Source organism: Synchiropus splendidus, chromosome 1 (genome assembly GCF_027744825.2).
Source record: "Synchiropus splendidus isolate RoL2022-P1 chromosome 1, RoL_Sspl_1.0, whole genome shotgun sequence".
In the NCBI taxonomy this organism is placed as follows: Eukaryota; Metazoa; Chordata; class Actinopteri; order Syngnathiformes; family Callionymidae; genus Synchiropus; species Synchiropus splendidus.
In genome coordinates, this window is record NC_071334.1 from 17,181,424 (window position 1) to 17,201,860 (window position 20,437).

The 20,437-nt window shown below is 42.4% G+C and overlaps 1 protein-coding gene across 2 annotated transcripts; it reads right to left on the bottom strand.

Annotated features, from left to right (window-relative positions):
* Positions 1-394: 394 nt before the first annotated feature.
* On the bottom strand, positions 395-18,434 carry reps2 (RALBP1 associated Eps domain containing 2). Of its 2 annotated transcripts, XM_053854191.1 has the most exons (21): positions 18,392-18,434; positions 17,768-17,853; positions 17,481-17,671; positions 11,958-12,081; positions 10,907-11,052; positions 10,111-10,219; positions 9,723-9,829; positions 9,519-9,660; positions 9,378-9,441; positions 8,606-8,768; positions 8,476-8,529; positions 8,266-8,329; positions 8,054-8,116; positions 7,842-7,890; positions 7,623-7,759; positions 7,007-7,068; positions 6,839-6,928; positions 4,226-4,306; positions 4,027-4,160; positions 3,160-3,265; positions 395-1,224 (listed from the first exon to the last, which is right to left on the bottom strand). In XM_053854191.1, exons 3-21 carry the CDS (start codon positions 17,661-17,663, stop codon positions 1,156-1,158), a joined length of 1,947 nt encoding a protein of 648 aa, XP_053710166.1. In that variant the 5' UTR covers positions 17,664-17,671; positions 17,768-17,853; positions 18,392-18,434; the 3' UTR covers positions 395-1,155. The 2 variants fall into 2 exon arrangements, with proteins under 2 accessions (XP_053710166.1, XP_053710167.1); XM_053854192.1 differs by lacking the exons at positions 395-1,224; positions 3,160-3,265; positions 4,027-4,160; positions 4,226-4,306 and adding an exon at positions 4,320-6,111 and having other exon boundaries at positions 17,481-17,853.
* Positions 18,435-20,437: the final 2,003 nt, after the last annotated feature.

Here is a 20,437-nt window from a genome sequence, read left to right on the forward strand (position 1 = left end):
GGTAGCTTCATTCCTGATAAATGACTAAGATAGTGGCAAAGTGAAAGTGATAGCCATGAAAGTGCTCTCGTACTGAGATGTGGACCATCACAAAATAGATGAGAGCCAGAAAGCAAAGGTATGTACTGTATATCAACTTTGTATTTTGCCAGTGCCATAGGTCAGGTGATGACACAAGCAGCAGACGCAGGTTTCCATTAGTAAGCGGCTGGTATTTGCCTTAAGAAAGGGAGGAGGATCAAGTTCAATATTAACATATCAGGAAGGTGTCATGGGGCGAAATGTAGCTCTTCTGGTTCGCTCTAGCAGTTGAATATCATTTGACAGTTCAGCACAGCACTGGATCAATAATCAGACTCAGTAAAAATAGAAAACTTTATTGAACAGTTCCTCTCTGAAGCTCAGTTGTGCAGATCCTTACAGCAGTTCAATAAAGCATGCAGCCTCATGCACGCCATCTTTTCCCATGTTTAGCATCAACAACATTCAGGAAGATGGGAAAGGGAGGGTCCACAGCGCTTTTTGTTTGAAAAAACAAAAAAACCCCAAAGAAACCAAAACATTTTGCAGGAATAAATCAACTAAAGGGAGGATTGTGACAACAATTCAATTCTACACCCTTGGCGATTGTTACAGACGGGCTATGCTTTCATCATATCTGGTAAACATTAGCAACATTCACATCTTTCTCAGTGTTTATTTCAGGAGATGGGATGGAGAGTTGAAGATTTCAACTTATGTTTTTATTTCAAAGGCAGATGTTAAATGTGTACATTCATAATACATCTGATAAAAAAACATTTCAAAAGATAAATAATAATTTGAAACATTGTGCTTTTTAAAAAAAATGCTTTGCACCATTGTTGCACTTTAATGCACTGCTATTTCAGGTCTGAATAACCACTACAATAGACTGATAAAATTAAATCGATAGAAACAGGACCTACTGCTTTCAAGTTGACATTTTGATTCTCTCGGAGCTCAACGTAAACCAGCCAGGTTTAAATATGTTCGACTAAAACAAAAATCGCACGATCAGCCATCTTACATTTGTGCAGCATTCCTGACAGACACTTGCTCGACTCCCTCTGACACTGAATTACGGCCGTTGAACCTGCTGAGCATTCGGGGAATGTGACTTGATGCGGGACTCGGTCACGTGGAGGCCACAGGCCGGAAGAGCTCCAGCTGGGTCTCCAGAGTGACTCTCTCCTGGTGAACCACCTGCAGCAAGCAAAGGAAAAAAAGCTTGTATTTTAGTGATATAAATAATCATGTCAAACTCAAGCCTGCATACATGGGCTATTATTAATGCAATAGATATCTAAAAGATGAACTTGATTCCAGATTGGAAGCAAACAATTCAGTACATGTCAATCCAGCTGGACAACTTCCACGTGTTTTGTTCTGGCGCCCCCTGTGATTGCGTCAGACATCTTCCAAAATGAGTGTCATGTGGAGCTGACGTCAGTCTGAAACTCTTTGGAAGCATTTACACACCATATCATTTAATTTTGTAACTTTTTTTCACTGTTGCACACCGTCAACACAAACAACCAGTTAGTCCAAAGATCAAGCGGCTGACCTTTGTGACCTCACAGGGTTATTTTCAGATGTTATCTCCTATAGTCAGACTCCTACAACTAAGTGTAGAAAGATTGGAAGAGCATGAAAATGACTAATTCAGTCATGAAAGTGAAGTGAGGGACGTTTCCTCTCTCCCTCTCACACGCCCTGCCGTGGCAGAATGCCTGAGCTCTATTTTCATCATGACAGTTGTGGATGCCAATGGCTGTTTGGTATTTCGACAAGGCCTCGGTCTAAATAAAGACGCGTATGTCTTTCTCTGCAGAATTCCACTGGTGCTTTGATGAAGCAGCAGATTCAGTAGCTGATGACCTCACGTTGGAGGAAAGACTCATAAATATAAGGTGAGGATAAGAAATCTGAAGTTTTTTTGGTATGTTATATTTGTTGTTTATAAGTTGTTCAAGCAGCATGTGAGTGTGAATGTTCCCTAATGGATCGTTCACATGGAGAATGACAGGCACGCAGCATGTGTTCTGATTCCGTGTGAGTGTGTGTGTGTGTGTGTGTGTGTGTGTGTGTGTGTGTGTGTGTGTGTGTGTGTGTGTGTGTGTGTGTCAGTGCGTGTCCCATCTGATCCGATCCGAACAGAGCAGACCAGTCCACTGTGAGTGACGGCAGGACAGAGGGCAGATCTAATCGAAGCTTTTCAACAAACAGCAGCCGTACGAGCCGTTTGTGTCACCACACAATGACATTGTGAGGAATTCAACCTAGAGCCTCAGTGATTCAGATCGTTGTTGAAATGCTGATACAGAGATTCTTGTAACTGACACTTGTGAGTGAAACAGAGTCTTGCAAAAATGCAAGTGACTTTCATAGAACATCTACTTTTTCTGCTATAAACAGTATGAACTGTCAAATTTCACAGAATGTCTTTACAATAAATTGACATCTTTTCAAATTCCCTCTTGGATAATGTGACCATTCACTCTGGCACCCAAAGGATATCAGTCACTCCCCCCAGACAACCCTTCCCCTTGACAGGTCGACCAGCGCAGACTGAAAGAGAAGGCTGCAATGAATTAATATTACTAATATGAATACTAATACAGTAATATGAATAGAAATCACTTAATTTGAAGAGGACACATTGTTCCCTCTCTCCTCGTGAATTTTTTTTTTTTTTTTTACATCTCATCTGACCCCTTGCACTGGTTTTGATTCTCAGAAGATTTTTGCCTAAATGTGCCTTTTGTTAGTTTTATTTAATCCAAAATCTGTATTAATTAGATAAAAAAAATATTTTAGAGCGCACTCTTTAAAACATAAGCTGAGAGAAGTTCTGGAGTGCTTTCACCATCTTGACCTAGTTCTCTGTGCAGAAAATGTAATGTGTCACGTTGCTTCATGATCCTGATTCCTTTCTCCACCCACTCAGTTTACCTGGAGTAAGTTGAAATTGATGCATCTTCATTGGCCACTTAGAGTAAAAGGCATACAACTAATCCATTCTGTCAGAAGCCAGACTGATTGAGCATTTTTCTTCATCAGAGATCCAGACAGGACTGTGTGTCATAACAGGTCTGGCATGGAACCACAACCGAGCCTAGAAAGAAAACCTTCCATAACCTTCAACTGTTGTTGCAGCTCGCTGTTAAGACGCGTCAACACAGCGTTGGTCTCCTTGTTTTTACGGATCGCCATCTGAATCTCCCTCTTCTGTCTGGACAGCAGTCTGGAAGACAATACGACACGCTTTTCAACCACTTTCAACAATTAAACAACTTCACTGTGCCCTCAGACCAACATCAGCTAACTCCTCCACAGCCTTTGTTTAGCTTGGGTCTTATTGGAGCTCTAATCTCAGTGTGAGGAGATTAGATTGTTTCCTGAGTTAAAGTAAACAAACTGGAACAATGAGCGCCGGCACTCAGGGAAATCTACAAGGATCTGACCACAGCAATCGCCCTGCCGCCAGTCAGAGAGGCCGCTGGCAGTGATAGTAACTGACCTGACTGACAGTTTCAATGAGCCGTCTGGTCAGCGCGGAGACAGGGGAGCATATGTTAGAGTCATTACGGTAGGGAAGCTGCTTCACATGCTTAGATTGCTCTCAAAGGTCCTAATAAATCTGTGAAGGAACGTTTCCTTGATCTTCTCCGTCCAACTGCTTGTTTGTAGCAGCAGTTCATGAAGAGATGTTTTATATTTACTCCACTCGAACACATGGTCAGAGTCAGTCTGCTGCAAACGCCCAGTGTGGGTGGGATTTGCACCAGTCCAGAAGAGGGAATTTATTGTTGAAACACAGTTAATCTAATACTCCTATGCCATCTGTAATTAATGATGGGGAAAATATATATTCTTTCAAGTGTGCCCCAAAAACTCTCGCACTTACACAACCATCATTCACGCACTTAAATGGACGCTGTTATTGGATCTACTCTAAATACAGAAGGATTATTTGTGCAGACGGCACGATAAATCAACACTGACTTTTGGGCTGGCTTCGCTGGTGGAGGAACTGTCGCTGCATGTCCGGGAACCAGCTCAGGGTTCTGGCCTTCTGGGTGGTATTTCCTGCGGACTGGCTTCTGCGGAGGATGGCCCTGAGAAGCCACAGCGACGTCCTGCACATTTGAGTACAGTGAAATACAGCACGGCATCAATCTATGGGATGTATTTGAAGATTGACCTGCTTGGAGGAAATTGTCAAGTTCTCAGTGCTTTTTCTGGATAGAGGTCCTGGTTCGGCTGGTTTAAACCCCCTCTCCTCCTGTAGGGCAGAAGGGATTACAGGTATGATGTCTGCATTGCCAATGAAAATCCCTCGGTGTCACTAAGGTGAAATGATTTAAGGAAGTTCTGAAGGGACAGGATGACCTTGGTCTGGGTATAAATCAGCTCTTTCCCAACTGGGAACCTGACGGTCCCAGCCACAGCCCAGGGCAGCAATGATGGATCGACCTGCTTTTATAGCTTCGCCTTGCTGCTATTCAGCCATAATTCTCTTCTCAACATAACACACGTATAGCGTATCAGCACCTGCTTTCAGTCAGCACAGAGGTTAACAGTGCAACAATGTATGAAGACTTTTGTGCTGCAGCTCCATGTTCAAGTCCAACGCTCCAGCAGGCACATGATAAGTTGCCGGTACCATCTGCAAATGTTGCAATGACGAGAATCTGATCCACTGAGGACTGACTGGCTCCATTGTGGTTAAAGTGTCTATGCCTTCCTGATTTCTATAACAGACTAATGTGGCTACAATAAATTTAACTCAGGAAGAGTAAAATGGCTTTTTAAAAGCAGCAACACAGTCCAGTTGAGGCAGACATAAACAAAAGTCAATGAGTCAATGCAGCACTGGACATGAAACTCAAGACCAGCATGGAAACATTTAAAGACCTTTTAGTTGGAAAACAAAGCAAAGCAAAGCAAAACTCAACATTTTGGCTGAAAATGAAAGTGTGAATACAAGCATGCACAAAAGAAAATAAAAAGACAATGCATACAGAAAATTAATGGAGACAAGCTCTACATGAGAGAAAGACTCACAGAGTATCAAAAAAAACAAAAGAAACATTGCACATTGCACGTGTTGCGTGTCCTGGACTATTAGGTGAACAATATTACAGACCGGCTGGCCACTACTGGCTATGTTGCACCACCAAACTGAGTGGCATGAGTGCAGTGTTACACAGCGGTCAGTCAGTTTAAAGTTGGAAAGTGGAACGCCATTATGGTCGGCACAAACAACCTTCTGTTTGAAAGAACGGCTTATCATTCAAGTGGCATGACAAGGTGTCATAATTAGAGCTGTCTTCCACTTGAACCCTGCATATACCCCAGGCCTGCTTCTCGCAAACCTCCAGGGCCCTTCACTGCGAGTCTCTCTATTACCTCACGGTCCCTTCTCAGATACGCAGTGCTGATTGTCAGCGACTCCTGCACCTTGTTTCAGTCAAGCATTTCTACAACCAAATCTCTTAAGTAAAACCACCCTCTCTCCACTTCCTGTTTGCCAGCATGTGCTGGGATGAACTAGATGCCCTTTCTTCAGTCGTCTCAGCTATAACCTCACTATTTCTCAACAGCCCATCCTCGGAGGGTGTGGTCTTTTTCCGCATGTTTGGCATCCATCCCATTCCCTTAGGGAGAAATCGAGAGCACAAATCGGTACACAAGTCAAAGGACACTTGTTAGTTCCAGTCTGACATGCCCTTTCACCACATGTGTTCCTCAGACTCTTCATTCCCATTGGCCTGTGCACTATTTCCATCTTTTCCCCAAGGAAAAACTCAAACCAGACCAAGCGTGTTGGCCGATCCCAACAGTCTAGTGTATTTTTAAGTTGCATCAGCGATGGGATTATGTCAGGATCTGTGACTTCTTCAAACCCTTTCTGAGCTAATTTATTCACCATCGACTCTTTCCATTTTCTCTTCTTCCAAACTTACCACATTACTGGAGCTGTTAAAATGAAGACTTCACATTCTAAGTGAGTGAATGAACATACAATCATGTCATGGTGAGGTGACACACCCCTTTACAGCCTGTGGGCCTGTTGTCCACGAAACACTGCAGCAACAAGAAAGGATACAATTTTACGAATTACGATGGGAGGACAAATATGTCTATGATTAAGTAACACTACATCTATCTATTGATAAACTAGCTTTGTTCAACATGGCCCTGAAGTATCACACTTATATCAAGTGATAAATTTCTGTGAATAGTTTCACTAACTATTTTACAAGAGATTATTTTCATGATAAACTACATATATTTTTTTAATAATAGTACACTAGTTGAGACCATTATTAAGTGAAGTGAATCCTTGATATATTTTACGCTTGGACATGAACGAGACAGTATGGGATGATGCTAACTAGCCAAGTACAAACGTCATCCCTACACTTCTCCTACAAACCCTGTACAACGCCATATCATTGTATGATGTGATCTGGATACTTGGGAGTGTTTAGGCGGATGCTTAATAAATACTTTTATGTATCGTCTCTATGAAATGATAGTGTCTGTGCTGCCACCTTCTGGTGATGTGACACTATGCATTTTGATTTGGGTATTTTTTGCTATTTCATAATGAAATTATACTTCAAAATATAAATTAAATCAAAGTTTAAAAGCCATTTCTAGAGCTAAACCTCTATCTTATCGGGTCTTGGAACAGCTACCCATCTATATATTAAAAGTGTCTGAGACGGGAAGGTGAAAATAGTAGGGTGGAAGGCAAAGTTAAAACCTAGTGATATCACATTTTCAAAAGATCAAAAAAGACACTCACCTCTTCTCTAAAGCGACTGAAGTCTGCGAAGTTTGGCTGCTTCACTTTGTTTTGTGGCGCTTTGTTGGACACACTGACAAAATGAGGAACCTGAAAGTATGATACCTTCAATGTATCATAAAAACATTTATATATAAAAAGTTTAAATGCTATAAGGACTCGCTTTACCTGCGAGGTGGGCGGTCTTGGTGGTAGAGCAGGGGGAGGGGGCATCCACCCTGTTTTTATGCCTTTAACACAGTAAAATAAAAGTAGTTCATAGACTGGTAAGACAGGCTCTATAGATAATAAAAACACTCCCTCTAACCTCCGTCATGAAAAGGGAACTATGTTAACTACTGATACGCAGGTAAAAAGAGAAGTGTGGGAGTTTTGTATTTACTTACTACACAAACAATTCAAATGATGAAACATATTATTTTGTCTGTGTGTCTGCTGCATGAATGATGGGGGCCATGTTTCTTTTTCTTGCAGATCTAACTGAATAATTGCTTTTCAGTAAAGCTCCTCTGATGTTTCAGAACCCACCTTGTAGTGCACAGAAGGTATGAAATAAATATATAAACAGGTACTCTGGGTTGACTTGAACATCCTGAACCACTTAAATCTGATGAAACATTCATGAATCACCTTCTATACTTTCCGTAAAAGGATGATGCGGAAAACTATTTTTAGGTTGCTAGTATATCGAAAATATTCAGGACCTTATATGAGCAGGATATTAAACTGCTTGACCTTCAAACATTGGGGTCATTGAGCGCAATGGGGTCAGTGTGGGATCTACCTGGAGCTCCCTGCTGAAAGAGCTTGTTGAGATCCAGCGAGGATGCTCTTGAGTGGGTCTTTTGGGGTCGAGGTGGAGGAGTGGGAGGCTCCTCCGCCTTCTTCATGGCATCCTCAATGGACGTGCTGGAGTATGACCTACAGATGTTGGAGTCCAAAACCAGACAGATAAACATGATTATGAGGAGACCAAAGACCATCATCTTGCACTCTAGCTCACCTTGGACGTGTTCTGACCTTCAACTGAGGGTCAAAGAATTGAGGAGGGTCTGGGGAGACGAACATGAGTTCACAATTTACAAGGGGGAAATGTTATATCTGGGTCTTAGGATATGTTTCCGGAACATTTATATGGTGCTTTGACCTTCTACTGGAAAGGCTTTGCTCTTATAATGAAACAGCAATAAGCAAGACCAACAAAGTGACACTCACCAGGCCTCTCGGGAAAAGGTGGTTGTAACATTTGTTTCTCCTGACTCGATGTCACCTCAGATGCTGCACGTCACACAACACGTCACAAATGGACAACAATATTAATATTCCAAAATTATAAATACATCTGATGATAGAAATAATGAGGAATTTTGAAGAGGTGAGAAGAGTTTGCTAGGTATTTAATGGAACCATGAAAAAAAAAAAGTCACCTTGATGACTCGATTCCTGGTCCTCTGTGTGAAGCATGTTTGGCTGAAGTCGTTCAAAAACAGTCTGATGAAATGAAAACATTTAAAATCACACAAAAAGAACCTGGAGTGACAGATAAGAAGAAGGCCGTGCTGTGAATGGATTTATGAGAAGTCGGACAGCGACCTCTACAGGCCTCATTGCAAAACTTCACACAATAGAAATCTGACCTTCCGTTTTGGTTTGGTTTCCGCATCGTCAAACAGAATTAGAGGCTCGATGCTCTGTAAATAAAGGAGATGAGGAATCATTCCAGCAGATATTTTGCACCAATAACACAGGCCTGTGACGACGTCTTACTCCTGGAGTGTCTAGTATTCCATCATCTTGGTATCCCGGCTGCAGCGTGAGAGGAAGGCTCTCGGGGAGGGGATAGCCATTCTTCCGTGCCACTATCAGATGGAAGGCAGTGCAGAACTCAGAGAAAGTCAGAGCGCCGTCTCGATCCACATCACTCAGCTCCCTATCATGAAGAGGACAGGTCCTCAGGTTTCTAGTGCACATGATATGACAGCAAACCAGATAGATACAGAGTGCATTGTACTAGATACAACTTCCAGTACCCGGAAGATCTTTGCATCTAAATAAGAGCTACTTAAACTTTTCAACTGTCACGTGCCGCGCTCAGCCACATGACTGGGATTACCAATCGGCTGAATAGACTCATTCCTGCATATGAAAACCTTACACTTGAGTTCATAACAATCCCAATACAGACTTTTATCCACAGCCGTGACATGACTTGAGTTAAGGAGTGAAAAAACTTTTTGGTGAATTTCTTTTAGAGAGCAATAAAACCAAGAAAAGAAAACAATGACTTAATAAAATATGATCATGAGCTGAAATACAATTTGGATTAGCATCACTGCTAGTGGAGAGGAACTAAGTAAATGAATCTCTGCTTCAATGTTCCATAAAGTACTTCAAAGCAATACTTGAGTGAAAGAGCAAGTGTACAGAAATCTGCTGGAAAGAAACAAAAGCTGAGACAATAATGAGCAGTCAATAATGTAGGTCAAAAGATGATACGGAAATAGAGAAATCTGCTCCCAGACCAGCTGGCAACACTCACCAAATATGGGACAGCTCCGGTATGGGAAGCTTGGATTTTGTAAAGAAGTTTTTTGCAACAGTTCCTGGATAAACAACAACAATACATCAATAAGTAAATCCTCAGAGACAATGCTTCAACAATGCCTTCAAGAGATCACACCGAGGATGAGAGCGTCCAGATCTGGCTGCAGGCTTTTAAACTGAAGAGTGTAATACTCCTGCTGTTCTTCCGTAATCCTCCAGGGGTCGTCGTCCTCATAATCAGCCACACCCTGCTGGTCCAGTCTCTCAACTGAGGAAGCCTTAGATAAATACAACCTGTGAGTTTAATTAGCTACGCCAATAATGACAGAAGTGTTTTTACCCGAGCAGCGAGAGGGGGCTCCACTGTGTGTTGGGATCTGAATCTGCTGGGAGAGGAGTGCTGCTCCATCGAAACCACCGGCCTGGAGGAAGGTTTGCTCTCATAAACTGAGGATAAAAAAGGACTAAATTACAGGAACGTCATTTTTCATTCAAATCTATCACACTGCAGATGTGCCCAGGAGGTACGACTTGATATACCAGTTCAACACAGAGGCACGACAAACCCTTTTATCTCTTACAAGTTTGGTATTTAATGCTTGGCATGGTGGCGAGGAACATCAATACAGATACATTTTTTTTCAAACACTGTCTCAAAGGAGGGTTGGATGACTACAGCAGAGAGAGAAATTTTAGGAATATGTTGCTCAAATATCAAAGCAATGTACCTGTTATTGGATCTGCTTCATTTCGGTGTTTTGTGTACTGGTATGTATGATAGGCCAGAGGGGACTGCGGTGGCGAGCTACTCGGAGAGTGACGTGGGGACCAAGATTCCTGAAACAATCACATTTATATACAGTTCATGTTTAATGCTTTGTTTTTCTTTGTATTTTTTCATTTTTCAACAGCATTAATCAATCAACATTTGCATATCGGGTTCTTTTGTTGTTTAACATTTTTGTAGTTTGACATTTGAGAAAAATAAAATAGAATAAACAAATAGACACAAGGAAGAGACCGAAAACAAACAATGTGGGAGGGCCATGTCAATATTTAATAAAATGAAAGATACATTCTAATAATAGGATGATTATGACACTCAATATAGAGTTTACTCTTCGGGCTCCAAAGTTGCGAGAGACACCACAGCGGCATTTAGACAAGTTGATCACTGAATATGGTGCCTGATGAAGTTGATACTTTGAACAAGCGAGTGTGTGTGTGTGTGTGTGTGTGTGTGTGTGTGTGTGTGTGTGTGTGTGTGTGTGTGTGTGTGTGTGTGTGTGTGTGTGTTTGAACTCAAGCAAAAACTCTATCAACAGATTTGCATGGGGATCATTGAACTGGTCTTAAATGCTCAAGGCGGGTTGCCCTCCTATTCTTATCTCCTCAAGGAGGAATTTTGGTCCTCGGTTAAAACCAACTGGAATGCAAAACTCTGAACACCAACACGAAGGACACGCCTGTATTCATAATCTGCTCTCACGGCGAGATAACTACAGACGTGCTGCCTTTCAGTACCTTCTTCTCCACGTTGGCCTCCAGTGGTCTGAAGGTGGTCCTGTCGGCCCAGGAGGTTGGACCCTGAGCATCACTGCTGGGTTGGACTGTTGTGTACCTCATCTCTATTTCACTCTTCAGCCCCACAAATCTTGGAAGAGGTAGATCTAGAGAAGAGGCGACATACAATGCAGAGACTTAATGGATTCAGTTCCTTTAAGGATTCACCTTTCCTTCAAGCGCCACAGTTTCCATTCGTCCAGAGAGCCCAAAACCCCACACATTTCAAAATATAACTCCATGAGAGCCATACGTATTTAAAGAAAATGCTGAACACTACATGGAAAACGAAGACCAACCACTTGAGCATAACAACACTTAGAGCTTAGAGCTGAAAATGCCATTGGTCAAATGATGAGTGGGCTCTTATACTGTCGTCAAAAAAGCCACATCTGTCTTGCGAGCAATAGGTTCCGTTCTAAAGTGTCCGTATGTCTGAATGTGAGTGCGAGTAATTGTCAGTCTATATGAGCCATGTCGAGGGTTCCCCTACAACTCACCGCAGGATAGGCTGCAGCCTATAAGCTCAGAGAAATAAAGAGCAAAGGAGCAGACTGGCAGATGTGAATATTAATTCCAACTTCAAAGTTTAACTCGTCCAGTCCAGGTTATGATTCACTTGTCCAATCTTTAAAAAAAGCCCTCTCATGAAGAGCACTTCAGACTTTGAAACCAAGTGCTGAGACATCAAAGTTCCAAGAGTTTCTGTCCACATATTGAAGTGTACCTAACAGTACCGGATTGTGACGCAACTGATCGTTCCCAACCCAAATGAGTCACTTCCTGGACTCAAAAGTAATTGCATGAAAACACACTCCAATAAATTCATCTCGAAAACGTATTCAATCCCCAGTGACTGATTGTGTGCTCTGGTAATACGGGTTAACCCACTTAGTCCGTTTCATGCGACTCCCCTTTCATCCAGATTAGACCCGATCTTGGCATGTCTAAGATAATCTCCTGATCCCCTCGTGCTCCTTCTGGAAGTCTCCTTGCACAGCAGCAGACTTACTTGTTGACACACTCTCCAGGCGGATTGGAAGACCAGACTGGGAGGCAGCAAGTAGCTTCAGGGCCAGGTAGAACTGAGGAGTACCAAAGTAACCCAGACGCTTGGCCCCACATACCTCTGTCACCTGAGGGAACATAAGTTGCACATGTATATTTAGTGTATTCTGTTGCACATTTGGTCACATTCCACAGTATTGGCCAATCATTTTGAAAACAAATCAATTACTTATCTGACATGTGGGATAAAGGTCAAAACAGCAGCAAGAACTTAACGCCCTCTATCCCCTTGAACAACTGATCGTTCCATTGCTTAAGGAGGAACATTGAATTAAGTTGAAAAACAGAGGCCAGAGAAAGGAACTCATTCATTTCAGACAAATGCTGGCTGTATTTGCAACAAGACTCTTTTGATTAGAGGTAATGTGCTGTGGCGGTTTTTGGCGTGGGAGAAGAGAAGATCAGGATTATCAGCAGCAAGCATGAAAATGGTGCTCCCAAATCCTTTGTAGAGAAGCAACCTGTGAGCCACACACTGCCCCGTGCGTGTACTAATCTAGTTGCATTTGAGAAGAGTTTTTCAATCATCTCAGTTCCCAACTTCAGTCCGTTCAAAATGTACTGCTAACAGACACAATATAATGGTGAGGCTCACGGTCATCAGCGAAAACATCATTAACGTAATGACTGTTGCTGAGTAATCGAGTTGGACTCTTCCTTCCTTGTTAACTGCAGTTCACTGCAGCCCAGTTTATACACAGTGTGCAGCAGATACTGAGGAAACATAATCGTAAATGGTGTCAGCAGGAGGTCTCCTGCAGGTTCATCACATTCTGAAACTTTCATGTGATCCTCAAGTCACCTGTCAACAGCAGAAGCTCTGAAATGATAACTAGCACCTGGCGACTCGGCTGGTGTTTAAAAACACACTTCTAATGTCTTCAACCAAGAGGTATGAATTAACGCAGCTAATTCACTTTAGGTTGCTGCTTCACAAAACCCAGAGAGGTTCATGGAATTACCTCGACCAATCAATCAAGTCCTCCTGGCCACAACCAGCCTGACTTGTGATATATGTGATCCCATAATGCAATGCAACAGAATGGTTCAAGGTTTGAATTAACCTTATAGTCGGCTTAGAAAAACAAAAAAAGAACCCTTTTGTCTTACCACTGTTGTAGCTGAGTTTGACACCACTGCACAAGTAAGACCCCAAACTGTTTGTTTTCAAAATAGATCTGAACTATATTGTCACTATCAAATGAATTCATCTGACAAGCATATCCTCATGTACTGTACTTTCTTCTCTGGTTCTCCCTAGAAAATAGTTGTGCTGGCATGTTTATATCCCACCTAGCATAGCACAGTATATAGTATAAGCTGTTGCACCGTGACACCATGTCATGAATGACAAAGAGGGTCAGTGGAAGGTGCCATACATTCATGTTTGTGGCATCAAAGGTCACATCTCTCGTTTGCTTGGTGCATCACAGCAAAACAGTTAAGAGCTGGTTGCAACTGGACAAATGCACGTCTACAATGTACTGCAAATACTTCAAATCTAATGAAGACAAAATGAAGGCACCCCTTCTGTGTAGGTGAATATTGCTATACTAGCAGAGGTTCTCTCTGGGACTTGTGTCACCCCATAATCTGGAGCACAAACACATTGAATTATGAAATATCTCCCATCCAATGACGGAAATTGAATGAATGACCTACTGGCTGCACACTTCAGGAAATTGATCAGTTTAAAAATGGTTTTAATTATAATGACAGACTGAGAAAATAGGCCACAGAAAAAGACCTGATGGGGACATGTGACTGGAAAAAGTAAAAGAACATCCATACGTAGCACAATAAATCAGTATGGACACATTTTATGTCCAATTGTGGCACGCCTTTGAAACATATTTTCCTAAAACTGTAATCAGCTTGAGAAGTGGGAGGGTCATGTTTTGGTGTCAGAGATTATTTCTGCTTGGGTCGAGTTGGAGATAAATGACGACTGGCTGGTGGGAGCGACAGTGAAGGTCAGGTCAGAGAGAAACATGCTGACGTTTTCAGAGCAACAACTCTAAAAGCCTCTCCTGGCGCCAGATGTCGTTCCGCTTGATGCAAATTTACACCCTCAGTTAGAATGCTGTCTGATTTGTGAGGGCTGTGTGGGTATGAATGGTTAACCAGAGAAACTTAATGGTAAAAGCTAAAAGTAATTAGAGTCCACGTAAAAATAAAAATTGCCAGTTTAAGTTGGACCAGTATCATATTCCAAATGTAACCCACAATAGCTGAAATCAGCTGAGCAGGCCATGCACATAAACACCACAGATACCAGGAGGAACAGAAATACACGACACATAATAAGAGACTGGCTCCATGGATGGATCATGAAACAAACACATTTGCAACAACTCAACTTCCAACTCAATAATTGAATTGATTCAACTCGGACTCACTATGCAGAACAATCTTTTTTCAAAACTTGAAACGAAACCTGAAACATCTGAGAGCGACGGGGAGCGACCACTATTGCCTCGAAGCAGACTTGCTCCGTGAGGGTTAAGCTTTAATATGATATTACAAGTGTTACAAGATGCGTTCAACAAAATAGACAATATGTGTTTAAAAATGTGAAGAGTAAGATGACAAACTACAGAGAATACCAATTCATATACCCCTTCAAAACAGGAGCAGGGAGAGTCCAAAAACTGAATCATAACACCAAGAATACATTAGAAGAACAAAATTAATGGTACTCTTGCACACTTGCACTTCAATCTTATGAAGCGTTCATGGTTATAAATAACCATACATTTATCACCACAAAGTAGCCTTCAAGTTCCCCTCACCATGACTGTGGTAGAACTTAGAAACTCATCTTGTTAGTCCAAGAGCTGTTCAGAAGGAAGTGGTTGTTTCAACATAACAGTGTGTTGACACTGCAAACTGTAACAGGGGTGCCTGCGAGCTAAACTGACAATGAGTTGGGAAGAGAACTGAACACCTGAGCCTTGTGTGATGACGCTGCTGCACACCTGTGTTCACCTTTCTGGTTTGACAACATTATGTGTTGTTTGCTCACCAGGCATGTCCCTGAACACATCACATACCAGTGACACACACTTTCAATGTGAACATAAAAACAACTAAACAATAATCTGAAGTCCACGGCTATTGAATCATTCATTAAATATTTATCCATTAGCCATATTCTCTTTAGAAGGGAAACTATTCGGTAAATAATGAAGTAACTAATTGAATCTAAAACACCACAAGAGGTCAGGGTGCCATGTTTCTCTGAGACCAGCTGGTTCTGACATCTCAGTGCTACCATCTGCACGCACACATACAACAGTGGGACAGGGGAAACAACAAAAAAAAATACAGTTTTGGACTTACACAAGTCAAAATGCTGAAAACCATTTCACCTAAAGATGACTTTAAATACCAAGACCTCACTTCTGAATCCAGATGAATCTTCAGATCGCTTCATTTGTCATCCTGACTATAATATATAATATCAATTAAGTAACCTTAAAAAAAGCTAAACTTGAGAAGCTAAAATCTAACGGTAGCAGGATGTTCAGAAACTGTCATCTGAAGTCAATGGAGTAACCATGATAAGGCAAGAACCAGCTGTGGTAAGGTGAGTCTTCAAGTGAAATACAGTACGCATGGCAGAGAAAGGTGTGTATTGATCCATGTGCAACAAATAAACCATTAAAGAAACACAGATGGTGCACTGCAAAACACAGTTACTAGTAGTAGAAGCAAGTTTCAAATGTTCTGGTCCGGCATCTAAAGTTTCCACAGGTTTGATGTTATCTAGTGTGTACAGGAAATAGGTGTCTTTCTTCTTGTTTGGCATTTCCTAACTCAGTGCCAGTGACCTGCGCCCCGCCTGGTCACCCTGATGGTGTGGTCCAGAATACTTCCTGAATGTCAGAGTGGAAACAATTCCATCAGTGTCATGTATCCATGCGACATCAGTGGGGTTTGGTTTAAGCATGTAGATCTCCATCACTGTGAAGGAACAACACTGCAGTCTCCAGCTGTTTTTGTCCTGCTAACTTCCCTAATAAATGTCAATTAATGAGGAGCTCAATGCCTAAGATTGTAACCGAGGCAGGAAAGAGGCTTCATGCATGTGACCCTGTCTGTCATGAGACCACAGAGGTAATTGTACAGGCATCCTGCTGCAGTGTAAGAAAAGGCTCTAAGGCCCAGTGTCAGTGCTCATCCTTCAGTGGCTGCTGCCAAGGAGGAAGGAAGTCCTGTTCAATACCAACTTCCTGGCATCCCACACACTCACACAATAGGAGTCAGTCACTGTGACTGCGGCCCTCGGGGCCACATCCAGACTGAACCAGCTCACACTACATGGTTACATCTCTTGCCACCTTCCGGCCGCGCCCCAGCCCGGTGTCGAGCGGCTCTGCGCGCCGACCCCAGCGGGTCGGCTACTCGTGTCCAACCGAAGTGTCACGGCGCTCCGGTATCGTCGCGTCTAGGCGGGATTCTGACTTAGAGGCGTTCAGTCATAATCCCACAGATGGTAGCTCAGTTGTTGGACTCTATATGAGAGCTCATAAAGGTTCAGGGGTGATGGATGTGAAAGTGCTGACAGCGTTTCCAGTGTATTTACTGCTCTGTTTTTGAGGGACTTTGACACCGTGAGTTGAAACACAAGTTGAAAGCACACAGCTCTGGTCATCAACATCAAATTGTGATAGTCACCAGAATGTTGGCCACACATAAAAAGTCTTATGATGAGCTTGGTGTGCTTGAATGATACATGACAATCATAAAAATATCTCAACTACCTTAATAAGCAGTAACTAAATAAGATTTGATTCAAATATTCCTGCTCTTCAACTTAAGATCCTGCAGAAAATATTGTTTTAAAATGCTTTTGAAACTATCCTATGAGTGTGGTTTGTAAATAATGTATGCCTTCATATCCGTATCTAACATACAGGAAGAGATGCAACCAGAGCTTGATCCATGTTCAGCTTGGTGAGGATGATGCTTTGTTTATTACCCTGAAGGTCTCACTATGTTCAATGCTTCTACACACTCACACAATGTGGTCGTATGAGTTGTCTTCTCTCTAACAAATTAGGAAGTTAGGCAAAAAGCAAACAAAAAAATCTAAAATGAAAATATGTGTATATATATATATATATACACATATATATATAAATGGAGGGTTGTGCAAAGAAAATAAGGAATATAAATGATCAATTGATTTAACTTCAGACTTCAGATTCAAGATACAGCAGTTGAAACAGATTTGACTTCAATTGGGGGTGTCAGAAAGGTCACGCGAGGTCAATCATGATCAGGAGCTGTGGACGTGAGAAGATGAGGGGAGGAGGAGAGGAGCAGGTGCAGGACAAACCCCTTAATGGAGAAGGCAGGGGGAGAGGAGATGCAGACAGAAGAGGGGAAAGGAGCAGACACAAAAGAGGGAGAAGAGCCAGCAGGCCAGGTGAGGGGACAGAAAGACGACAGCGCCACTGACCTTATGCAGCGCTTCAGGGGGCAGCTGAGACGCCTTCAGGAGCTCGGCCACTTTACTGGACGACAGCTTCCCTGCGCTGCTGTCACTTTGGCACAGACCGTGGAGACCTGAGTAGAACCTCTGCTCGTGCTCGTTGAGGGAGATGAAACTCGCCGCAGACGCCACGCCGGTATCTGGATCCATCCCCGGTGCTGCAGCATGGAGGACCGCCAGGAGGAGAGTATCAGCGCATGCTGATCCGGGTCCAATCCTAGTGAGACCGGTGGAGGGACTGCAGTCCGGCTCACCTCCAGATGAGGGTTTCCTCGGCAGAAACTCGGATCCGCTCAAACCTCCCACTGCACATGATTGTAGCAGCGCAGTCCTGCTCCAGCTGGTGGCGGTAGAGGGCAGGAAAAAGAGCTGAGCCGAGCGGATTAGCTTTCAAAATAAAAGGACTCTATAAATGAAGACCCATCCAAACAGCTATTCGTTAATAGTTTGTTTTTAACGATGATGTGTTGTCGGACTTCCCACCTACCCTAACCGCCTAACTCTATTGATACTCATTTCTTTACTTTTTATGTGCTACTTCATCGTCATCCTAGACCCATTTAATGTTATCATAGCTTTAAAAATATTAAAGAACATTCTTACATCTTTACCAAAAATCACTATGCAATGTATGTAGGCTGAACCAGCAAGTTTATGTCATTGCAGAAGTGAATGCTGTGGTATCAGGTGCCATGCTAACGCCAGTCCACTGGAGGAGCGCTAGAAGTGGACAGCCGGCCTCGTAAGGGCGCCCGGGTGGGACAGTTTGAGGAGTGGTCAGGGACTGGCGAGGAGGGAGGCACACCACTGGTCATCTTAACACTTTCCTAAAGCTCGAACGGAGGTTCGGAAGTGGCAAAGATGAACGTCTGCCTCACCTGACTTTCAGCTTCGAAGATTGAGCTCAGGGCGAGTTCATGCTGCCCCCTTCTGACGAGGATGACAACTGCAGTTGTTTTAACGAATTGCCTTTATACTTGAAGTACGGTTAAAAACAAGGCAATCAAAACGCAATACTGCGCGTGTTCATAATTCACCATGGACATAACATTGCTCATCATCAATAAATTTGTTTTCATTGTCGTCAATAAACAATAAAGTTGCAGGTTACGTTTATTCAGTCCATCAGCATCTAAAACGTCTACTCAGTTTTATGGTGAATCACGCCTCATTTTATGAGAGCAAAAATCGCTTATTGTATTCAGTCACTCACTTTTAATCTTTACGGCGCAGTTGTATAATGCCCTAAAAGAATTACAACAAATTGTTTGGGTTTAAGTAAGCAGTTTAAGCAGTTTGGCTGCAATTTTAGGGACAGATTTCATTGTGACTTTTTTTTTTAAACTTTGTTGTGAAGAGAAATGTTGAGAATAAAATTAAGTTCATCGTAATTTTCATTAAAAGAGATCAGTTTAAAGTTTAATCGTGGGTGTTGACAGAGACCTGAGCTTGTAGCCTTACCAGCCTGGAATCGTCCAGTTAACCATTTGGACAAACGTGAGTTGGTCATTAACTTCCTTGTCTTTCATTGTGGACACTCAAGAATGTTTGTGATGGTTGAACCCTCTGGTGAGTCAGACAAAGGATCAGCAGCCACACAGTGGCAGTTGTTGTTTTTTCACACCAAAATTGGAATTTAGATTTTTATTTTATCGATTTTATTCTGCCAAAGACACTGCAGGATTGTTGGCAAGAAACAGCAAGAACAACAAATCATTACCAGGGCAATAATAAGGTCAGCGACCTCAGAGTGCTTTTCCTTTCACTGTGGGGTCGCTGATAAAGGATCTTGAAAGTGATGGAACTGCTGAACTATTACCTGCCATTTAAATGTCGCCATTATCCTTGTCCTTATCCTGTTGCTGCTGATGAGTGAATCATGCCAACCAAGGGTGAACACAGAAAGAAGATGAGAGCATCGGACAAAGTGTGTCTTTTTCAAGGACTGGGGCTAAATAAAAAAAAATGTGGAATGAATTTCAAATTTTAGAATTAATCACGAAAAAACACATTTTAATATTTGACGCCAGAATGACTGAATTTCAGTTGACTCTCATCACACGCTTTGCTGCATTAAGTTCATAGGACAACATTTACTTGCGCTTCTATCCTGAAGTTTCATTTTATTTATCCTCCTTCAACATGAACGTTTGGGTTATGACATCACATGTGTCGTGCACGTGGCATTGGTACAGTCAATACTGTTCCCTGTGAAAGAAAGTTTATGCGCTAATACTATCCGTATTATATCTGTGTGTAATTAATCGAAATTAAACACTGGAAGTCTGAGCCCTGTAAAACCTCAAGGAACACCTTGTCGGTCTGTTAGATTAGGCGCTTCAAGTGGGATCATTATGTATGAACTACAACATAATTCCATAATTTTGATAACCATGATAATGATAATAAATAAAACAATTGTTGGACCTTGTTTTGTCTCTTAGAAGAGGCTAGAATACAATAGCTACAACATTAAATATTAAAAATGATTCCTTCGGCAGAATCTATCCCAGCAACATGGGGCATGAGGGACACCCTGGACAGGCTACCGCAGGGCACGTAGCGACGGACGACCTCTCACTATGTTCCAAATAATATAGACGCACCAGTTCATCTGTGAATGTGTTTGTGGGAGGAAATCAGAATCCAGATGTGCGGGGAGAATAAACACAGAGAGAGGACATTCCCAACCTACAGGAGTCTGCTGCACCACTCCACCGTGCTGCCAAACCGTCTGTTGTTTCAGATGATTACGGAGTGTGTTTGAGTCAGAGTTGTTTATGTTTCACTCCAACTCTGGCTGTTGCAGTGCAGCAGCTCACAGATCGTCCTGAGACGTTGCTGCATGGCTTTCACTCCCCCTCTCTCTCACATCATCAAACATATCTGGCCTGAACAAACAGTAGCACATCCACCTCCTCCTC